This window comes from Sinohyriopsis cumingii, chromosome 8, assembly GCF_028554795.1.
Source record: "Sinohyriopsis cumingii isolate HCF-2022 chromosome 8, ASM2855479v2, whole genome shotgun sequence".
Taxonomy (NCBI): Eukaryota; Metazoa; Mollusca; class Bivalvia; order Unionida; family Unionidae; genus Sinohyriopsis; species Sinohyriopsis cumingii.
Window position 1 is genome coordinate 44,557,108 of NC_142968.1, and position 21,403 is coordinate 44,578,510.

At 36.1% G+C, this 21,403-nt stretch overlaps 1 protein-coding gene across 1 annotated transcript in view; it reads right to left on the minus strand.

The window, feature by feature from the left end:
- Positions 1–9,216: 9,216 nt before the first annotated feature.
- The window catches only part of LOC149793399 (protein ERGIC-53-like), a 56,992-nt gene continuing 44,805 nt past the window's right edge, over positions 9,217–21,403 (minus strand). Inside the window, exon 15 of the mRNA XM_089967381.1 lies at positions 9,217–20,346. Coding sequence (XP_089823507.1) covers positions 20,310–20,346 — 37 coding nt within the window. The 3' untranslated portion in view covers positions 9,217–20,309. The remainder of the gene's footprint in view (positions 20,347–21,403) is intronic.

Here is a 21,403-nt window from a genome sequence, read left to right on the forward strand (position 1 = left end):
AGGCCCACGCACTTCTTGAGGGTGTACTTTCAAGGTGTAGCGTGGAGCTAGGACATCTTGCAATTTTTGCATTTCAGGAATGCCACAGGGTTTGTCTTTGGACAGGCCAGCTTGTTGTAACAGGAGTTCTGCTTCGTTTCGTTGTTTGGCTCGGTCCGATTGTCGAATAGTTTTCCAGGCTCTTTTCCATTCTGTCGTGTCGTTCGTGTTGGCATAGGTTCGTCCCACCACGATGGCTCGGGCTAAACACATCTGGTCTTGAGGGTTGTTAATTTGGACGAGACTCTTTTTGGTGCTGCGAAGGTCATTCACCAATAAGACCTTTTTGCGTCCTGTCCCTTGAGGAAGAGAGACGTGAGCCATTTTCAGTGTGGATTTACCATCGGTGATGTCAAACTGATCATTAGATTGTTGCACGTGTTGAATCTTGTCCATGACTTTGGAAGAGGTCAGTTCTGCGGGTCTGCTAAACTCGATCCAAACAAGGGATTTCAAGCTGTCGTGATCTATGGATAGTGTCAAGCGATCGTCTTCTTTGGGTTGACATTGTCGCTTGAGTGCGGTGAGCAAAGAATCCCACATCTCGGTGATAAACCCTTCTGCTTTCTCTAACGGTACGTCAGCCTTGAAATCTTTAAACTTCACTGTGTAGGTGTAAGCCGTGGTTCTAAATTTTCTAGAGGAGCGCTTTTTCGTCTCTCGAATGGAATAGTACTTTTCAGGGTTGACTAAGGGTGGTGAACTTTGTTTAGAGGGTTCGGATTCTGGTTCACTCATGTCCTCTTCAAAATCACTGGCATGAATTTGTGTCAAGACTTCAGCTCTGGTACGAGGCGATAGATCACGTTTCTGTCTCTTACTTTCTTCTTCTTTCTTCTCGAACGAATAGGATCGTTTCATCTTGAGTGCAAAACGTCAAATGACTCAAGTTTAAACACCATAGACTAATTTATAGTCATGGCAGACCAGCGTATATAAAAGGGTGTGTGTCTTGTCCTTTCACTATTCATTTCACTCTCAAACCGAGCACAACGATGGAAGAGACTAGCCAAATCGAACGTTTCATCAGAGCTTTGCGAGGGGTCATTAGAAAATTCTCTTCAGACCAGCCCACGGACTACTCTCCTTCCTTTCGAGATAAAAGTCAAGATACTTGCTATATCTGTCAGAAGAAAGGGCATTGGTCTTCAGAGTGTCCAGCCGTCAAAAAAGAAAAAAAAAACAGGGGCTAGAAAAGACAAAAGTCAAGATACCTGTTATTATTGTCAAGAAAAAGGACATTGGTCTCCAGATTGCCCAAAAAAGAAACAAGAGGAGTCAGAAGAAAAGAGGGATTCTTCAGAAGAAGAAAGCAGCCTGGTGAAGAAAAAGAAACAGGAGAAGAAAAGAAGAAGGGAAGAAAGTGAGGAGGAAGAGGAGGAAAAGACTGTGACGGTGAAGAAATTGAAAAAACAGAGAGAGTAAAAAAAAAAAAAGGAACAGAAGAAGTGTATGAACTTTTTAAAGTGCTCTGTTGTGAATTGGATTGTAACTATGGACAAAAGAATACATTAATTATATAAGGTAAGTGTCTTTGAGTTTTGATTTTAAATAAGAAGCTACACTCACGCACTCATACACTGACACGTACTATAGGGGTAAAATGGTTTGTTTTTTTTGTTGATTTTTGAGTTATTGGCAAATTGAAAGGCTATCTCTTTTCGAGAGAAGTGGGTGGCCCTGAAAAGGGCCTTTTTTTGGTGTAGGGGTGAGTTTAAGCAATCAACTTTAACTGCCTTAAGCCTTTGCCACGGCCGAGGCCTACTTCTGATGATGATTGGGTTGAAATCACTAAGGGTGGTACGGTAGGCTTAGTCACAGGGTTGGCGTGTTTAGCTCGGGAAGGTCGTATTCTCTTCGGTCGTGATAAAGAAGTCTGATACATTTGTTTCAGACTTCTTAACTCCGCTAAAATGTCCAACAGTACCGTGGCCGTTTGATTTTCACCCTCTTGTTTCTTTGCTGCTACTTCTTCTTGTTGTTGTTTTTTTCTTACCTCTTCTTGTTGCTGTTGCTGTTGCTGTAGGAGAAAAGCTTGTTTCGCTTCCTTTTGTCGTTGCATAAATTTCTCCAATTCTTCTGTCTGTCTCTGTCTAAAATTCTCCACTTGCGGTAATGAAGAATGAGACGAAGGTTCCGGAACAAATTCTTGCGAGGTAAGAAAATCCACAAAATCCCAATGTACCTCTTCTGAAAGTAAGTCCGGGTTCCCTTGGGTGGTCTCCACTGCTGGTGCACCCCAGTGAATCGTTTTCTGAGTTTCCGTCATGTTGAATCACTGTCGCATAGATTGACTGCACACAGGCGCTAGCGAATCTATATAGACCACGTGACGTCACAGACTGCTCTCTTCGGATTGGATGCGGGCTGACTGAATTTTGTCACGCGTGTTTGGATTGGTCAATGAACTCAATCCGTTTCAATCCTGCCTCTCCCTATAAATAAACGCAGTTCAGCGCAATCACTCACCTGTTCTCGGAGCCTCAAGATGTGGACCGACGTTCAATCTTCCACCCTTGTGTCAACAATGATGTTCAGGACGGACATACCCATGTATGTCCGATCCAAGTGGACTGTTGTCGATAGGACAGATACTAGTCTATGGATGAGAAGAGTTTACATAGAAAGACAAGGATGCCTCAAGAGGGTACTTGTGGATGGACCTGCAGTTAGAAGGAGTTTAAGAAGAAGAAGATGTGACAGATGCCGTCTATGTTAATATTAACATAAAACCAAAGGCCCTTTTCAGGGCCACCCACATTTCTCGAAAAGAGACTGACTTTCCATTGCCTACCCTTTTTTAAAAAAAAATTATAAAAAAAATCCCATGTTCAATTCCCCTTGTCCCTAAATTATTTTTTTTTCTAACATGTTCAATTCCCCTTGTCCCTAGACAAACCCAAACTCTATTCCCATGTTCAATTCCCACTGTCCCTAGACAAGCCCAAACTCTATTCCCATGTTCAATTCCCCTTGTCCCTAGACAGACCCAAACTCTATTCCCCATGTTCAATTCCCCTTGTCCCTAGACAGACCCAAACTCTATTCCCCATGTTAAATTCCCATTGTCGCTAATCTTATCCAGGGTTTTTTGCCCATGTTAAATTTCCATTGAGGCAAAAGTGGCCCAGGGTGGTTAATGTTAAATTTCCATTGAGGCTATAGTGGCCCAGGGGTGTTTTTAATGCTAATTCCCCTTGAGGCTAAAGTGGCCCCATTTACTACTTACGCTCCTCGTATGAATCATTTAAGAGGTATTGCTCATACTGATCCTCATTTTACTACTCATTCTCTTTATTCTAATTAGGGTGAAAACAATAATCACTCGTTGTCAAACAGGAGCAAGATCACGAGGTCTCTTGTCTGTTTCAGAAGGCTATTATAATGCGAAACTGAAGCCACACAAGTACGTGTTTGCTATTTGGTGCAAAATGGGGTTCTTAAGAGAAAACGGAGACCACATGAGGTACCCGCTGGTGACGAGTGATCACTGATCTATCAAAGTTTTGTTCCCAAGTCGTACAGACAGCGTACTGTTTTGTTTAACCCATGAAACTTCTTTGGCTGATCATTTAGGGATCAATAAGACTTCTAACAAGATCTTTGATCAATTTTATTGGCGGAGAATAAAAGCGATGTTATCAACACTGTAAATCCTATCACAATTGTCGGATGGTAGGAACACCCAATCAGAAGATACCTAAGGCTCATATGGAGCCTATTCCTGCATTTGGCGAACCATGGAGCAGAATAATGGGAGACTGTATTGGTCCCTTACCTAAGAACAAGTCAGGCAACCAATACTTGCTGACAATAATGTGTTAGTCTGAAAGATTACGATGCTATTCTTGCAAGGAGTAATAAAACTAAAACAATAGTTAAAAGGTTTGATACTTTGTGGCCTTCCCAAATCTTTCCAATCTGATCAAGGGTCAAATTTTATGTCTGGAATTTTCCAGCAAGTTATGCAGGAATCAGGCATCCAACAGTTTATGTATTTTGCCTCTCACCCTTAAAGTCAATGGGCTTTATAAAGATTTCATCAAACTTTGAAGAACATGATTCGGTTATATAAAGATAAAGAAAAGGATTGGGACGAGGGTGTTCATTTACTGTTGTTTGCTGTTATGAATCAGTTCAAGAATCATTAGATTTTATTCCTTTTAAACTGGTTTGTGGACCTAGTGTCCATTGGACCATTGAAGTTATTTAAAGAGAAACCTATTTCAACCAAAGATTCTAATATTAGTCTTATTGACTGTGTCTCTAATTTCAGATATAAGTTGTGAAAAGCGCGTGTCACCTAAAAAGATACGTTTCCAATGCCAAGAATCGATGACTGCATTGACAAAATTGGAAATGCAAACTATGTCAACAAGCTTTACCTTTTGAAATGATTTCTGCAAATTCCACTAACGAAAACGGTAACGAAAAGGTCGGCATTCGTAAGTTATCAAGATAAAACTATGTCGTTCGGGAAGAAAGGTTCGCCTTGTACTTTCTAATGTTTAATGAACATGATTACATCTGATCTAGGTTGACGCTTAAATCGATGTCGTCATCGTCAACAGCGACACCTGCAAATATTACTTGGAAACCATTCGGAAATTCATTGATCGACTCTGTGATCCAAATTTGACAATTAATTTAGGTAAAAGTGAGTTTTCCCTTGCTTGCGTTAAGTAAAGTGGGTTTTGCCTTGCTTGTGTTACATTTTTAGGGCATAGTGTGGAACATGGCTAAGTCAAAATTATACAAGTTACGATCAAGACTATCTATGAATTCCGTGTCCATCAGTAAAGAGCAATTGAAGCGATTTTGAGGTAAGGCTGGAAACTAACGGAAATTTTACTCCAGTTCATCCATAATCGCTTAACAATTGACCATTGTGATGAGAAAGAAATCCAAGTTTCATTGGTCTGACAAATGTCAGGAGGCTTTTGATAAGTTAAAGGCCATACTTAAACGCGAACCAGTTTTTTCAGCTACAAAGTTCAGTCAATCCTTTAAAATGTATGTTGATGTAAGTCATGTATGTGTTGGTGGAGTATTTATGTAAGTCAACAAGCACCAAAGCAGTCTACAATCGAGAAGGAATGTTTGGTTTTGATACTGGCTTTGCAATACTTAGAAGTGTCAATTGGTTTAGCTCCTTCTCCAATTATTGTATTCAGTGATCATAACCCCCTTACATTCATATGCAAAATGAAAAGCAAACATCTGATTATTTAAGTAGAGTTTAGTGTTGCAGGAATACATCACTGACATTAGACACATCATGGGAGAAGATAGGATGCAGATGTATTTTCACGTGAATGGAAGTATTAGGACTATATAGCTTCATCCATGTTTTGTGCTATTAATAAAACATCTTATGTAATTTTAATTGGGTAATATGCAAACGAAAACTTTACTGTATAAATCTTTCCTTTTCTTTACGAGCAGTAGTATTATCTATATTTCATTTGTATTGTGTGTTGGCTTTTCTCCATGACTATATGTGATGTATATCTATATTGTGTAATTGATCTTAAAGAAGTAATTGAGTTTAGGGCCTACACGCCTACCCACATCTTTTTGTTTTATTTTGGTAAACCTATTACATAGCTAAATCCAGTCTGTGATTATGATCTTAGGCTGTGTTAAGATCATGCTTAATTGAAGATAAACAATTTTACTGATGTTGAGTTCAAGGCTTATCTCTATTTAGAAATTAAGAATGTTATAGAACCAAGTTGTTTACGAATTTGATGGGAAAATTCTGATATTGTGTCGAAGCATTTTATGCAATTGTTCTATTTTTTGTACTTCGTAATTACCAATTCATACCTTAACATCCCGAGTGGAAACACTATTACTGTTGTGTTCAGTTTTTATTCATTTAAATTATTCACTAGAATAACAAAATGCTCATCAATACTTCTTGTACTAAATCACTATTTTGGAATTATTGTGAATTCATTCAAGGAAAATTTGGATCATGATACATCTAGACTGTTTGTACATAACACTATTCCAGGCTATTAGCACGCCAGCATATTTAATAAGAGTTATTCGGAACAACACTAGAATTCATTTGGAATAGTCTTTACTTTTAGACTTGTGATAAAACGTTTATGACTATCTGGGATGTAACTCACTATACTGTAATTTCGTTTTAAAGTTTCACTTTTATTCTAGGGAAATAAATGAAATTATTATCTCAGTTTTACAAAACCTGTTTGTTTTCGCTCTTTCTCTTACTTAAAGACCATATAACCGTAACACCAAGAGTAGAATCTTCGACTCTGACTTCTATTTATATGCTTATTTTGACATAAATTCTTTGATTTTGAAAGAAAATATTTCTTTTTGTTAAAGATTTGTTTTAAATTTAAAAGAGAGACATTATCCAATGTTGATCGATAGATGATTCCAGATGGTTCTGCTACAAACTGAAACTGGCCTTTTCACACACACACCCAAAACACTCCACAAAAATTAGCCTTAACCTCTGAGGTCTAGGCGAAATGTATGCTGACACGAGAAAAAAAAATCGCTTGTACTTTTTTAATCCTAACATGGCCGAGCCTCCTACAATATTCAGCTACTAAATCAACTGATCGCTTTCAGGCGAAACGAACTTTTTCACAACGTTAGGAAAATAAACACTGCTAACTTGCAAATCCAAAACTCGAGGCGATTGACATACTATCCAAGAGTTTCTATACTGTCATACGGATCGAAACGTTCAAGTGCAAGGATCAACCTAAGCCCATCAACTGAAATCCTCACAAGACATTCTTCAGAGTTACCCGAGTGTATTACCCACTTCAGCCACGATGTTTGGGCTTTAGGATTCTTCGTTCCTGACCTTCATCGGAATAAAAAAAAACAAAGGATCTTGCATCGCCCTATCTTGATGTATAGATATCGATCGAGAGAACATATGATCATTCTTCGATTGATCACTCTTTGAGTGCACACTGATGCAAAGCTTGGTTGTGTAATTAGGACCACTGAACATCTGACTGAACTAGAGATAGTTTGGGCCCATGGAAAGGGCATGCAACTCACCGACTCCGCACGCCAAAGCTAAAGCTATCAGAAAGCACGTCTTGTCTGAAGCAGTTCGGCGAAGTTCTGCCTAAAAATTCAAACGGATCCGAGTTAAACCCTGCTAAAAACCACGGAAGACTCAAATTAAGAAAATGAGAAATTTTTGTTAATTAAAGTCAAAACGGACTAGTAGATACGATAAATCTTTAATGTGATCAATATATAGTCTCTCATGATGCAAGATGTCAGATATCATGAAGCATTAGCCATTGATGGTAATCGGAGCTAACTTTTTCTTCTACAAAAAAAAAAAAATCCCACTCACCCACGAGGATAATGTGTGTGTGTGTTGTGTGTGATTTGGATTTTTAACGTAGCTTTAACAATTGTTCAGTCATATCGCTACAATGTCTGCAGTGGGGCAGTTTTTAGTGATGTCTAGCACCGGGGCATCATGCCGCAGACATGTAGCATGATGTCCCACCCAATCACATTATCCTGACACCAGGCCGACCAGTCCTAACAGGAACCTCTTAATGCCGAGCGCCAAGCGAGGCAGCGGTTAGTATCATCTGTGTAAGTCTTTAGTATGACTCGACCGGGGATCGAACCCACGATCTCCCGCATCCGAGGCGGACGCTCTAACCACTAGGCCACCGGAGCGGTCCCACCGAGGATAAAGTAATCCAGTTGCGGGAATTGGAGGAGGGGGTTCCAACTCGTGATATTCTTTCCACAACTGAAGGTTACAATTCCTTTCTTCGCAAGACTATTCGATCAAACAGATCGTTCACCCAGCACTTGTTTCATCTCATAAGATGCATCATCAGAATCAATTTGCAATTTCGACCCCTTAATTGTCGCTTACAAAACTGGGGGAGAGATAGGAGAGTGGTAGGCATAGGCCCCAAACGCCTCCCAAATTAATGCATACTCTTCCCAGGCTTCTGAGACCTGAAAGGTTGAGACAATGGTGGGCAGTTTTTGATTCCACCTTGTCACAAAAAGGTATATCACTGGCCTTCCCTAAAGTGCACAGATCAGTTAGAACAATTGATGAATGGACAACTCTGTGCGACGGATCTTGCCCCTTCTTGACAGCTAGTCAGCCAGGATCTCAAGAATGTATCTGAGCATCAAGGTTATATTCAGATGGTAGCACCACCGCAGAAACTATCCAAACCATATTTGCATAGGTCGGGTGATTCCACCCCCTCCCCCACCTCCGTCTGAGAAGGTAGCACACTACCACCGAGTTGTCCGACAGGAAAAGGGATACTTTTCGTAGCCTTCATTTCCAGAAGGTTGATGTGAATTGATAACTTTTTCGGGTTCCATTTGCCACATCTGGAGAGGACTGTAAAGGGAATGATGTTGGCCACCCATAGCATGGTCAAACATTCAATATGCTCCGGATGACCCAGTGGTCTAAAGCACTTGAATTTAAGGATATATGTGACCTCAGTGTGGGTTCTAGACATGGGGCTGGACAAAGTCGGATTGTGAAAAACTTGCCAGCAGTTTCCCACAGATCGATAGCTCTTTCTAGGATTTTGCCAGGTTCATAAAGGCCGCTATGTACAGTCTATCATGTGCTGAAAAATGCGTTTTTAACACACAAAACCAATCAAACACTGGATCAAGTTTAAAGGAACACATACAAGGGGAACAAGAAATGTTTTCCATGAACATTACTGCCCCACAATAACTTTCTTTTGGAATATATTAATTCGTGCCAGTAAAACCATAACTTAACCAAGATCACTGAAGCACAATCTAGGTTGCCATAACCATCTCGGTACTTGCTATCATGGCACATGCACACATATATCTGCATAAATGTTTAACCAACAATTTACACAGGACACTGACTTAGCGGATAACTTAACCAAATTTACAAAAGCATGCAATATAGATCTAATATACTTTGATGAAAGAGTGTTACACGTCAAGTTGAAATCCATACACTAAGTGCTATAACTTGAAGCAATCAATTAGCTTCCCTACACAAAGTCCTTCAACTTAAAGCAAATAGTGCACAAGAAACAGATCTAAATGCAAAACATATTGGATGGAGAAAGAAAACTATATGCACCTTACACATTTATAGCAGGGCACAAAAAATGAATAAAACTTGCATATGATAAATAATTTTACTTTAGTAACATTACCATAACCACATGATAAGATATCTAGATACATGAAATCTATTAATGACTAGAGAATATGATTCACTTTATTCTTTTAGTGTCAGGTACACTTTCACACGCCTTACAAAACAACATATGATGTATTGGTACTTTCATAATGGGTTCACTACAGGTTTACTCGTTTATTTAGATTTTATATAACATAAAGGTTTCATGCTCAACAGAACCTACTGTATGCTTAATGTGTGTGTATACATACATACATACATACATATATATATATATATATATATATATATATATATATATATATATATATATATATATATATATACACACACATACATACACACACAAACACATACACTTGCACACTCTTTTACAGAGTTCTAACTTTATCAAAATTAACATTCAAACACTCTCCTGCTAAATCATTACTATATCAGATATCTCTGAAACTATGTCAAATAGTCATCAAGCGAAAACCTGTTTAATTTAACTTCTACAAATGTTATGCTCCATGCATCCTACTTCCTACTGAAGACAATAGAAAAGTAATTCACATTCACTTTGACCTGTACTGCACATGTGCAGTTATTAGTTCTAAAAATGAATGCCAAGTCAAGTTTCATGACTGTGCAAATAGAAGTATCAGAGAAATGTAGTTCAACACAATGATTTACATGATCACTGGAGTTTAAAAGGTACATTTTACTGACCTGCTAGAGCAATGCAATGCTGCTTCCAACAAAGAAAACCTTATTAGGTAAGTAATATGTATTGCCTAAGTTTTAAAGGTTGGATGATAAAATATGCCAACTTTGAAGTACTCATGTAGTATTTACATGATGATTCTGACATACCATTAATTAACAGTCAAGCATTACAAACAATTCTACTGAAAGGCACAACAAATACAATACAAAATGGTCCAGTATGCATGTGTCCAATCAGAAAATGTTCAAATATTCAAATGTCATTATGTTTGGTTACAGTGTGATTTTTTAACTGTAACAATTTTCCAGTCATATCGCTACAATGTCTGCAGTTTTGCAGTTTAAAGTGATGTCTAGCTCTGAAGCATCATGCCGCAGACATGTTGCATGATGTCCTATCCAGTCACATTATCCTGACACCAGGCCAACCAGTCCTAACACTAACCTCTTAATGCTGAGCACCTAGCGAGGCAGCTGTTAGTACCATTTTTAGAAGTCTTTGGTATGACTCAGCCATGGATCGAACCCATGATCTCCCGCATCCGGGAACACTAGGCCACCAGAGTGGTATGTGTTTGGTTACAGGGTATTTTTATGCACATACAGTACAAACTCAATACAAGGCCCTTCATTATACAGTAGATACGGTAACTGACCCCACTTCTTTAAGTGGTAGTAAAATTACATGTCTAATCTACTTCTTTATAAAACAGTTGGTTCTTGTGGGAAGTGTATTCAATGGAAGTGAAAAGAAATCTTTAGAGGATTATGAGTACTTAAAAACAATTTGCCTAAAAATTAAGACTACATTATCTTCAAGGGCTACTTTCAGACAGAATTGTGAGATTCAAAAAGAAATCCCATTTTACATGGTGTAGCAGATGGACATGAAAATATGAACATCCTAACAGTTATAAATTAGTTCTTACACACAAAATTAAATGGGCATATGAATAAAACAAGTATGACAATTGTTAAATAGTTGTTTAAGAACATAATTAACAAATTCCCAATATACATAGCATACAAATGTTACAGGCATGAAATGTAGCATACACACACAAAATACATGTCTAAAACCTACAAAAACGGAATGTCTTTTCTTTTCACAAAACTCTTTCCTGGCTAAAGGTACAGTGCCTAGGAAAACCTAGGTTCTTGAAATATTATGATTACTCACTGATGCCACTTTTAAATTAGTATGATATTATATTGCCTAGATTATTAACGTTAGATTGTTTACTTTAAAATTATTTTCTACAGCAACTTTTACTTTATGGTACACCACTAGTTGTAATGTTTGTCTGAAAAAGACTACCAAGCAGCTTTACAAAAAACAGTACCATCTCTTATGACATATATTTGAGTAAAAGCCTGGTTAAACTGTAAACAATGTAGAACACGATCTTATGTAACATAATGCACAGGTACATTTTAATTCAGGGTCTATGTTGTTTGTTCTATTAAGGCCTACAAACAGACTCTGCTCTTCCAATGCAATTTGCACTTGGATCTGACTAGACCACAAGTCCATATGACAATGTCATTACAATGGTTCAATTCAACAGTGAATATTGCCACTATTCAACCGTGTATATTTTCACTATTAACAGTGTATATGCTGTCACTATTCAACAGAGTATAGTTATTATTCAACAAAGTATGTTGTCACTATTCGACAGTGTATATTGTCACTATTAACAGTGTCTATGCTATCACTATTGAAGAGTACAGTTATTATTCAACAAAGTATGTTGTCACTATTCAACAGTATATATTGTCGCTATTAACAGTGTATATGCTATCACTATTCAACAGAGTATATTGTCATTATTCAACAGTGTATATTGTCACTATTCAGGACTATATATTTACCAATAATACCCTAGTAAAGTGGATACAATTACTTTGGAGATCTTGTGTCCATAATATTCAACTCTCATTCAGAATTAATGGCAGATGAATCTGATGTAAAACAGGCCTTTCAGACTGGTTCACGGTCCTGGAGGGGTTATCATCTTTAGCAAAACATAAGAATCATGGGAACAGAATATCCTCCCACCCATCCAGTACCAGCCTTAGCAAATGCGGTGCCAGATTTGGGTCATTTTGGCAGGACCCCCTGGATTCATGTGAGCACGGTATTTGGAAATAAACTTTTAAACAAGTTTTATATGAAGCCTATAATAAAACAGCACCAGTTATGAAAATTTCTTATTGAATTCAGAGTGCAAGATCTTTTTATGATATCTGAAACTAATATACTAAAACGTTACAGTCCCACCCCATATTTTGCCTTTTTCTTTTCTTTTTTAGGCCTTTAAAATGTAGAGTCTATAACATCCTGTTGCACAAATTTATAATAAGAACCTCACTCTGTGCCATAGTCGCTACATAAGCAACAATGTCATCTGGTGATTTACTATCCAATTTCGGATATTATCCCTACGCCAGCCAACTCTGAGGTCACGTATGTATGTCAAGAGCAAAAAATTATGTCCAAATAAATCTCCATTACTTTGTCAAGTTTCATGACTTAATGAAGTCAATCCAATACATGTCTCAGAAGTAATAAACTATTAAAGCACAATTCTTTTAAAAAAAGTGTGAAATCTTTTTGTCGGCATAAAATTATCGGTGCTTATTGGAGCACTTCCACTGTCAAATCTTCATTTGCAGAGGCATGAGATTTTGCATGTTGCAAAGCTCTTCTATTTTGGAGGTAAGTAAATCTTGCTTGTGGTTCACAATCCCATAATGCCTAATAGAAGTGATCAGTTTTTTTTTTTAAAAACACCAGAACTTGTGACATAAGCCTAATAATTATTCAGTGGATGTATATCATTGTAATTCTTGTTTTGATTCCTTCTGCAAACACCTCATGTGACATCTCCTCCATCAATCACCCCCCATCTCAAAACTTCATTCCATTTCAAAAGTCACCCAGGCAATTATCAGAATTTTACAGCAAGCCTTCAAGGTGAGCAACTGGACAATTCAAAATTGTTCATGATGAGACTGTTAAATTAAAAAAATAAAAGTACCGAAAGGAAACTTTTTGTAACAAAATATTTTGATTTCAGTATTTTGAGACTATCACAGACTTCATTCTGAGAAATAATGATATAGTATACCTTATATACTCATTGTAAGTCGAGTCAAACCGCAAACAACAAAGACCATCATCGACTGAGGCATGTTACACCAGCAGATCAGGGTCTAAGTTGCTCAATCTACTCAATACTCCTAAGAAACTGCACAGACCCAGATCTGCCAGTGCATTATGTGACAGCAGATCTGGGACTGTGAAGTTTGCCGTTGGACTTGTCTTATAAACTAGTAGATATAGTTCTGTACATAAGAAGGCCATAATAAAAAAACAAAACAAATGTGTGTTTGAAAAATTCCTATTCAAAATGGTACATAAAGCTGCAAAACAGTATAACCAACTGTGCATTTCAAGATATCTAACCTTTTTATGCCGTTATACAAACTTGAATGAAATGAGCACATTTTGCAGCTTTGATAGGCAAATAGCCAACAAAAAACAAAGCTTTCAAGAACATAATATCACTTAGAGGTTTTGCCATTATAAAGTATATCAACAATATTTTGATTACATATACCGTAAAATATATTATGAACTACAGCTAGCAGCATTGTCGAGGGCCAAACTCTGTAAAATCACTTTGTCAACATCTTAAATAGCAGAATTTTTGCTGAAAATCAAAGTTGTGACGAGATGGACGTTCTGCATTCAGGAGTCACAATACTGCTAAACGACGACAATGGATGCTGAAAACCTAACTCATTCAAGGTGTCATTTTTAAGGTGTGTGATATCTTTGGATAAAAAGCAACTCTTAAAACAGCAATGTGGGATACCTGAAACTAACTTCATTAAAGGTTTCATCCCTATAAAGTTGCATGCCAAATTTTGTTAAAATCCAACAATACTGGCAAAATTATCCTGTGGAAATCAAAGTCAGTAAAATAATCAGAGGCCATAATTCTTGTAAATCATGTTGTGGAAAGATCTTAATAGAAAATTCAAGGTCTCATTAATATAAAGCTCCAAACTGAATTTGTTAATATGCAACAAAGCTTAGTAAAATTGTGACAATTTTTTTTAGACAGTTATGTAATCAGAGGCCATTTCTCCAATAAATGATGTTGTGAAACTCTGGAATCAAACTGATTCAAAGTCTCACCGAATTGGATGCAACATACAAAATTTGGTGATATTGGTTGTATGAAGTTCAGAAGGTCAGGTAATATGTGGATATAACTCTTGCAAATTAGACCAAATCCATGTTCATATTAAACTACATCTGAATCGGATGAATGGTTCTTGATCAATGTTAGTTTTAAGTAACATCCCATGTGAAGATAAAAAGTTAATTGCCAAGGGCCATAACTCAATCCAAAACAAAGTTGATAAGACAAAACCCATGGAAGATATGTCTTGCATCAAAATTTGTAGAATTTGTAGAATAATTCTTGAACTATGCTGGTTACTAGGATTGGGTATATCGGAGATGTACAATTCATGAAAAAGTCCATCAAAATGACCAAACCATTAAAAGACATCCAAATGTATTAGGCAGTTAACCCAACAAATGGCATCTAAACACATTTTATCTTTTAAAGAACAGTAGTTGAAATGGCTCTGGTAATACAGCCTCCAAATTGTGTACTGCAGATAGCTTGCACAATGATACAAATGTTAACAGGTCAAAAAAATAAAGTCCACTCTCATCAATAAAATAAATTGACACAACAAAAATAAAATGTAATAGTCCTCGAGGAAGAACCTGGTTAGAACCAAGGACACAAAACACATGCAGACTGAGGTGAGATGCGTGTGTGTTTGGTCTGTAAAGACAAGCACCGTAGACCACTTGGCCACCCATGACCCCTTGAATAATATAAATGTATCAACATGTCATGTAAGGAATAAAAATGAAGTGAAGAAACTGGTGAATGTTTTAAATAGTGCAGGGAATTGGTTGAAATGTAAACATGGATAATTCATAAAATAACGATCAATTGAGTTGAATTCAATAAGCCTAATGCTACTACAATTAAATTTTCCTTCCTCTGGGAAAATTAGTTAAAAAGAATAATTTTGATTTTTTGTCTGCAGATACAGTGTCTCGCATGTACTTATGCGACACAGAGTAGCATAAGTTTTCATTAATAAAGTTATCAGAAATGGGCATTAAATATAAACCTTTAGAAAATGCATGTATACGTCTACTAAAATAAATTAACACATTCCATATAAAGCTGTTTTGATTCACGCAAGTCAAATTAAGAAAGTGCGAACAATCTTTAAACACATATATTCATAATATCTTATTATACACCAACATTAGTTAAATTTGGCAATTGATTTTCCACCATTTACATACACTCCTAATGGCCCATCTAGCCATAAATGCTGAAATTACTTATCTATACTCTTACACATTGCTACAACAATTGTAAAATAAATCAATATGATTTCAAACTAAAAGCTTACTGAATTTGGACTATTTAGAAAATCTCTGAATACCAATCCAAACAGGGATTATTCAGACATGACCTCCAATTTAAATATTTCAAATTCTTAGTGTAAAATGGACTCAGCATCAAAATGTGAATGAAATAAGACTGTATTTATACCTTGTCTTCCATAAGATTATCTGCAAGTTATAGTGGGTAGTGGTGGTGGGATGGAGGCTAGAACATCATTTAAAATAAACTTTCCCGTATATGGCTACCAGTGGAAATATCAAGACATGAAAATAATATGGTATGAAAGAAGACCACTGGCTCAATGCATCTTTTACTCATCCAACAACACTTGTCAATAAAGACTTTAAAATAATTTTGAGTAAGGTAAGTTCAATGAATTCCCACAAAATATAAAGCAAACATTAGAGAAAATGTATCAAAACTTTACCAAAATGTAGTCACTATTCAACATAATTATTCTACATCTGCTTCTTCCACCACAATTCTGATTTTCTTGTTTGTGTAATTCACACATGTACATATATGTAATATAAACAAACAGGTAAAAAAATAACAAATTATACTGGCTATTCATACTATTAAATTCCTAATGAAACAAATAAATGCTTATTTTTGATCTCTTTAGCAATTTAAAAGTAGATTATACAAGCCTAGCAAATTTTATTCCAAGTTTACTTGTCCCATGGGCAAATGAATTTCATATTTTTGCTTGCTCAATTTAAATTTTCACTTCTTTGTAAAACCAAACATGTTTTAAAGTCTGAATATACCTCCCCATTTGTTTGTATCCCCCTACCAATTTAAAAGACGAGAAGCGAAAAGGATATAAAAAGATGCCCAGAACATAGTTCATTTATTGATTTTTATAATTTCAAACCTGATTAAGACCAGGTGGGGCCCTAATACCATTACTCTCTGCATATTTAATTCCAAACAATTTTTCAGTGTATAAAACGACCTGTTTGCCAGTCATTTCCAGTTCCTGGACAAGTCCATTTTTAGCAAAGGGGTGTATGCATAAATACACATGTATGTACATACTATGTCACCTGCTTCTGATATTTACAATGTCAAATCAAGCAAAGGAAAAGAATGACAACTACAAATTTGTCTTTCATGTGGATTTAACAAGTGGTGTAAATTTCTACGTACATGTGTGCAACGGATAAAACTCTAAACTCTCAAAGTTATGGTAATTTATGGAATTATCCAACAGTTACTGAATAGGATGAACTACGTCACAATATTGTAGAAGGAAATCAGCTTGCCCATAGTGTATGCAACATGACGCCATGTTATCATGGAAAGTTCACTAAGCAAATGGCACTGAGAATGCCAGTGGTAGAGCTACTCTGGTCACATTCAGTTTAGAAATTATAAATCAATGAATCAATTGACACAGTTCTGTGCACTTTTCATCGCATTAAAGATTACCATTATTGAAATCAGTAGGGTACACAAACACACGGGGAGGTATAGCCAGGCTATATTAGATGCTGGTAGTAACAGATTTCTTCCTTACTGACGTGTTATTAAAATTAACTTGCTCCAAACTTTCAGTAAGGGACATTTCTGATGCCTGACACATTATTTTAAATACAATAAACAAGTGCATGAAACATGAAGGATAAATTAAAAACAAACATTTAAACAAAGATTTTATATAAAGTACAAAGAAAATTAAATCAAATAAGTATTACATTGTTTAAGAAACTGAAAACAAATGTGAAAAAAAGGGTCCCAAGCTGGCTTGATATCACTCCCCTGGATTACATAAGTAAAAAGTTGACCATTTTATACTAAACAGGTGTATACATTACTGAAGGAACACAAACATGAGAAATATAGTCATCAAAATGTTGTGATAACTAGTTCAGCCAATCAGATGCAAGATATCTCATTAATGTGTGTTAATCTCACTTACAACATCACCTGTCTATGGCAAAGTTATGGTGTGAGCAAATTCTGACTGGAGTTTGGTCTCTGGAGTGGTAACAAGCTCAGCCATTTAGATGTAAGGTAATGCATGTAAAACTTGTTCTAACCAAACTGATTTAGGATCTTGATAATATAAAACTATTTGCAAGTACGATTGGAAATGTTATATTACTGACAATCTGAAGCGACATTGCATCAAATAATATGCATTAATTTCACTCGTAATCGAACTCAATGAAGTCCTTTCTGACACAGACCCTTTTCACAAAGTTTGATCAAAATCTTATTAAAAAAACCCACAGTATATAGCATGGTAATGAAAGACTCGGATATCAGATCAGAATAACATATTCACAGGTCTCAGTCATAACAAAAATCATCCAACATTTGATTAAACTCACGTCCTAAATAAATTCTTGCAGGTGGTATTCAGATTAGCCAATCATTTCATCAGCATGTAGATCTTGTTTTTAATATGACAATATTTGCCAAAATTAGATCTGAATGATGTAATATGCTCAGCCAATCAGATGCAAGATCACCTGATTAATATGTATAGGATTTGCTCATTACTGAAAAGGCTCATCAAAATCAGATCATAAATATAGCTTCACATTTTGCAACAGTTTCTTCCAACCTGATGCAAGATCTTTATTAATATGTGTTCATTCATTGCCAAACTTATTGATGTTAAGCATATATTCCAAGTTTGATAAAAACCTGAATCAGAAATATGACCTCCAGAGTGGTTACAAGCTCAGCCAATCAGATGCAAGATCACCTCCTGTATCTTGCTAATTACTGAGAGTGTCTAAGGTCTTGATGATAAAAGTATATATTCCAAGTTTGAACAAAATCAAATCAGAAATATGGCTTCCAGAGTGGTAACAAGGTCAGACAATTATATGCAAGATTACCTATCTAAGATGTACGAATTTCACTATCGTATCCTTCCATGATCCTGGTGCCATAAGCCTATATTTCAAGTTTGATCAAGGTCAGATGGCAAATATGGCTTCCAGTGGAACAACAAGCCCAGCCAGCTGGAAGCAACTGCAATTAATTAGTATGTGTGGATCTCACTCATTTAACTTGTATGCAATCTCAATAATATAAGCATATATAACACAGAAAAATTGGATCGGAAATGCAGCCTCCTTATGGCAACATGATTAACCAGTCAGATGCAAGATCGTGTCATTGATATGGATGCATTTTACTCGTTAAAAAACCCATCTGAAATGTTAATGCTACGAATCTGTATAGACCGAAATCATAACTGAAACACAGAATCCAGAGAGATAACAAGCGACTGTTCACAAACACACAACAGATGCTGGGCCATACCATCAAGACCTTGCAGCCAGATGAAATAAAAATGGGTTTTGGTATAATTTCTTCACTAAAATATATCAGGTTTCCAAGATTAGTATTCAAGGCTTTTGCATTTCATAACTTCCCATGAAAGCTACAGCTTGAATTTTCAATTCCTTGTAATGTATCTGCAATGTTATTTCCTCATGATGTCATTCGTGGTTTCCCCAACAGGAAGTTTGCAGCCAAGGGACTTTTGGACAAATGAGTGCTGCAGAATGGGTTTCCTTCACACACTGCATGACAGCCATACAATTCATGGAATGGTAGAGGTACAGAAAAGGGAATTACATCAATTATCAAAATCTTCAATATGATTGCACAAAATCTATTACACACAGAAAAATATTAATATTGTTTGATTTTGAAAAATAATGATTTTGACCAGTACTGTTATTAACAAGAAAATACTTACTTCCCTTTCAAAATTGTATCAGTTCCTTAATACATGACCAATCATTGTACAAAAAATGAACAGATAGTTTTAGTTTGAAATAATGTTATTATTTTTGTAATAATCAGTGTGTTAGCAGAAATACATATAATTTCCTTTTAATTTTCCCAAACTTTGTATTTTGGGCTGAAAATAATACATCACTTGTGAAAAACCATCCTAATGTTAAAAACATTTTGAAGCAAATAAATGACATCACTTGTTTAGATATTTTCATAATTGTAGATAATAATTAGAATACTTTTTATTTTGGTTAGGTGCTTTACAGCAAAGAAACACAAGAAGGTAATTTCGTGCCAAGGCAAATGGAGCAAATTGCTTTGCCCATGGACACACCATGGTAACTGACACAGGATGGTCTGATGGTAGGATCTGAACCTACACCCTTTTGGTTTTAAGTCAGGGATATTAACCACTGAGCCACCATGGCTCCCTAAAAATTAGAATACAATCATTGTGATTGTTTTTAAACAATAGTGAGCAAGATCAACATGTTTCATAGCTTAATCTTGTGAAGAACATACTGCATAAACTTGCTTCTAGTCCAACCACAAACTGTACGTACCCAGATGCAATGCTGCAGAGTGAACTGATAGATTATGGTCTCTGCAGTTAATTAGGAGTAATCAGTAAAATAAAGAACACAGATCCTGATATATCAGTACATTATGTGATAGCATATCAGGGTCTATGATGTTTGCAGTTGGATTCAACTTGTATGCAAGTATGCACGGTACTTATTTATATATAAAATTTTAACACTTAAATTGGCAACGGCATAAAAGTCTGAACTGAAAGTAGAATCTGAATAGTTTGCATGACTAAAATTGAATAAGCATAAAACAAATAACATATATAATAACATCTTATCTGCAACTTCTCAGAAGTGTCCAAGTATGCAGATAGGCATAACTTTTAAAAATAAAACTTAAAATCAGATTGACCCAGTTTTGGCATACAAACAAAGTTCCATTTTCCCTTATGAATAGAGTTTTGTGTGAATGTATTGTGCTTAGATTCTCAAGTACAATATCATTGTTAAAATAGCTGTTTTACATTATTATAAAAATAACCTATGTTTTTAATAGAACTTCTTGGCTTGAGCATCTTTACTTTGCCTGAAAAAGAAATAAGAAAATGTTAAAATGTTATGTACAGTACATTTGGTATGCTAGGTTTGATTTGGTTAGGTGTTTTATAGCACAACACAAGTAGGACCAAGGACACACCACAGTATCTGACTCAGGCTGTTCAAGTGGTAGGATTACCCTCACCCTTTTGTTCAGCACATTAGCCATGGAGCCACCATGGTTCCTGTAAGTTTGTTTAAAAAAAAACTTATTATTATTATTATTATTATTATAGTCCATGTAGTCTCTTCTAACTATGATATAAAAGCTACTGAAAAGGGCCTGAAAAGCGGTAGAATGCTTTGCTTTGCATCCATGTGGCTCTGGGTTCAATTAGTAGTGCTGTTACATACAAGAGTTAGTGGTTGTCAACAGGTCAGGGATTATTTTCTTGGTTCTCTATCTTTTTCAACTCAAAGACAACCACATTCATCCAATTTTTGTTGGTACAAATCTTTATAACAGTTTCTATAACTTTAAGTTCAATATATCTAAATGAGAAAAAGCTAACTGGGACCTGGACAGAGCTGCGGTAATGCAATCACTTTATACCTCAGTGGTACCAGGTTCAATTCTGGGTGCCAACCTTTGCAAGAATAGTGGTTACCCATTCATGTTTAGTGTTTCCAATGGAACAGTGAAACACCATACTATGCTATCACTAAGGCACTGACATTGCATTTATACTCAAATAACAAAACCTTATTTGAGTTTTTTTTTGTGTTAAAATTTGCAGATTTCTTCTTTAGAACCCAGAGATGCTGCCACAAGTTGGAGGAGGGAACATTCAAAATTAAATATTTACCTTACACATCAATATCTGTCTCTTTCTTTCTTCCTGCCTCACTCTGTATTATCTCTAGTGAAATGAACATGAATATTGTTCTGTGCTGAGATCCCCTTTTGCAATCCACCGACTGAAGGGACATAAGCATATTCATGCTTAGCCAGCGTGAACAAGTTGGGAAACTGTTCTTTATGGCTGTTATGTACAATTGTCCACACCTCATAGGTACTCTCACTTTGATATATCTGCTACAAAAAT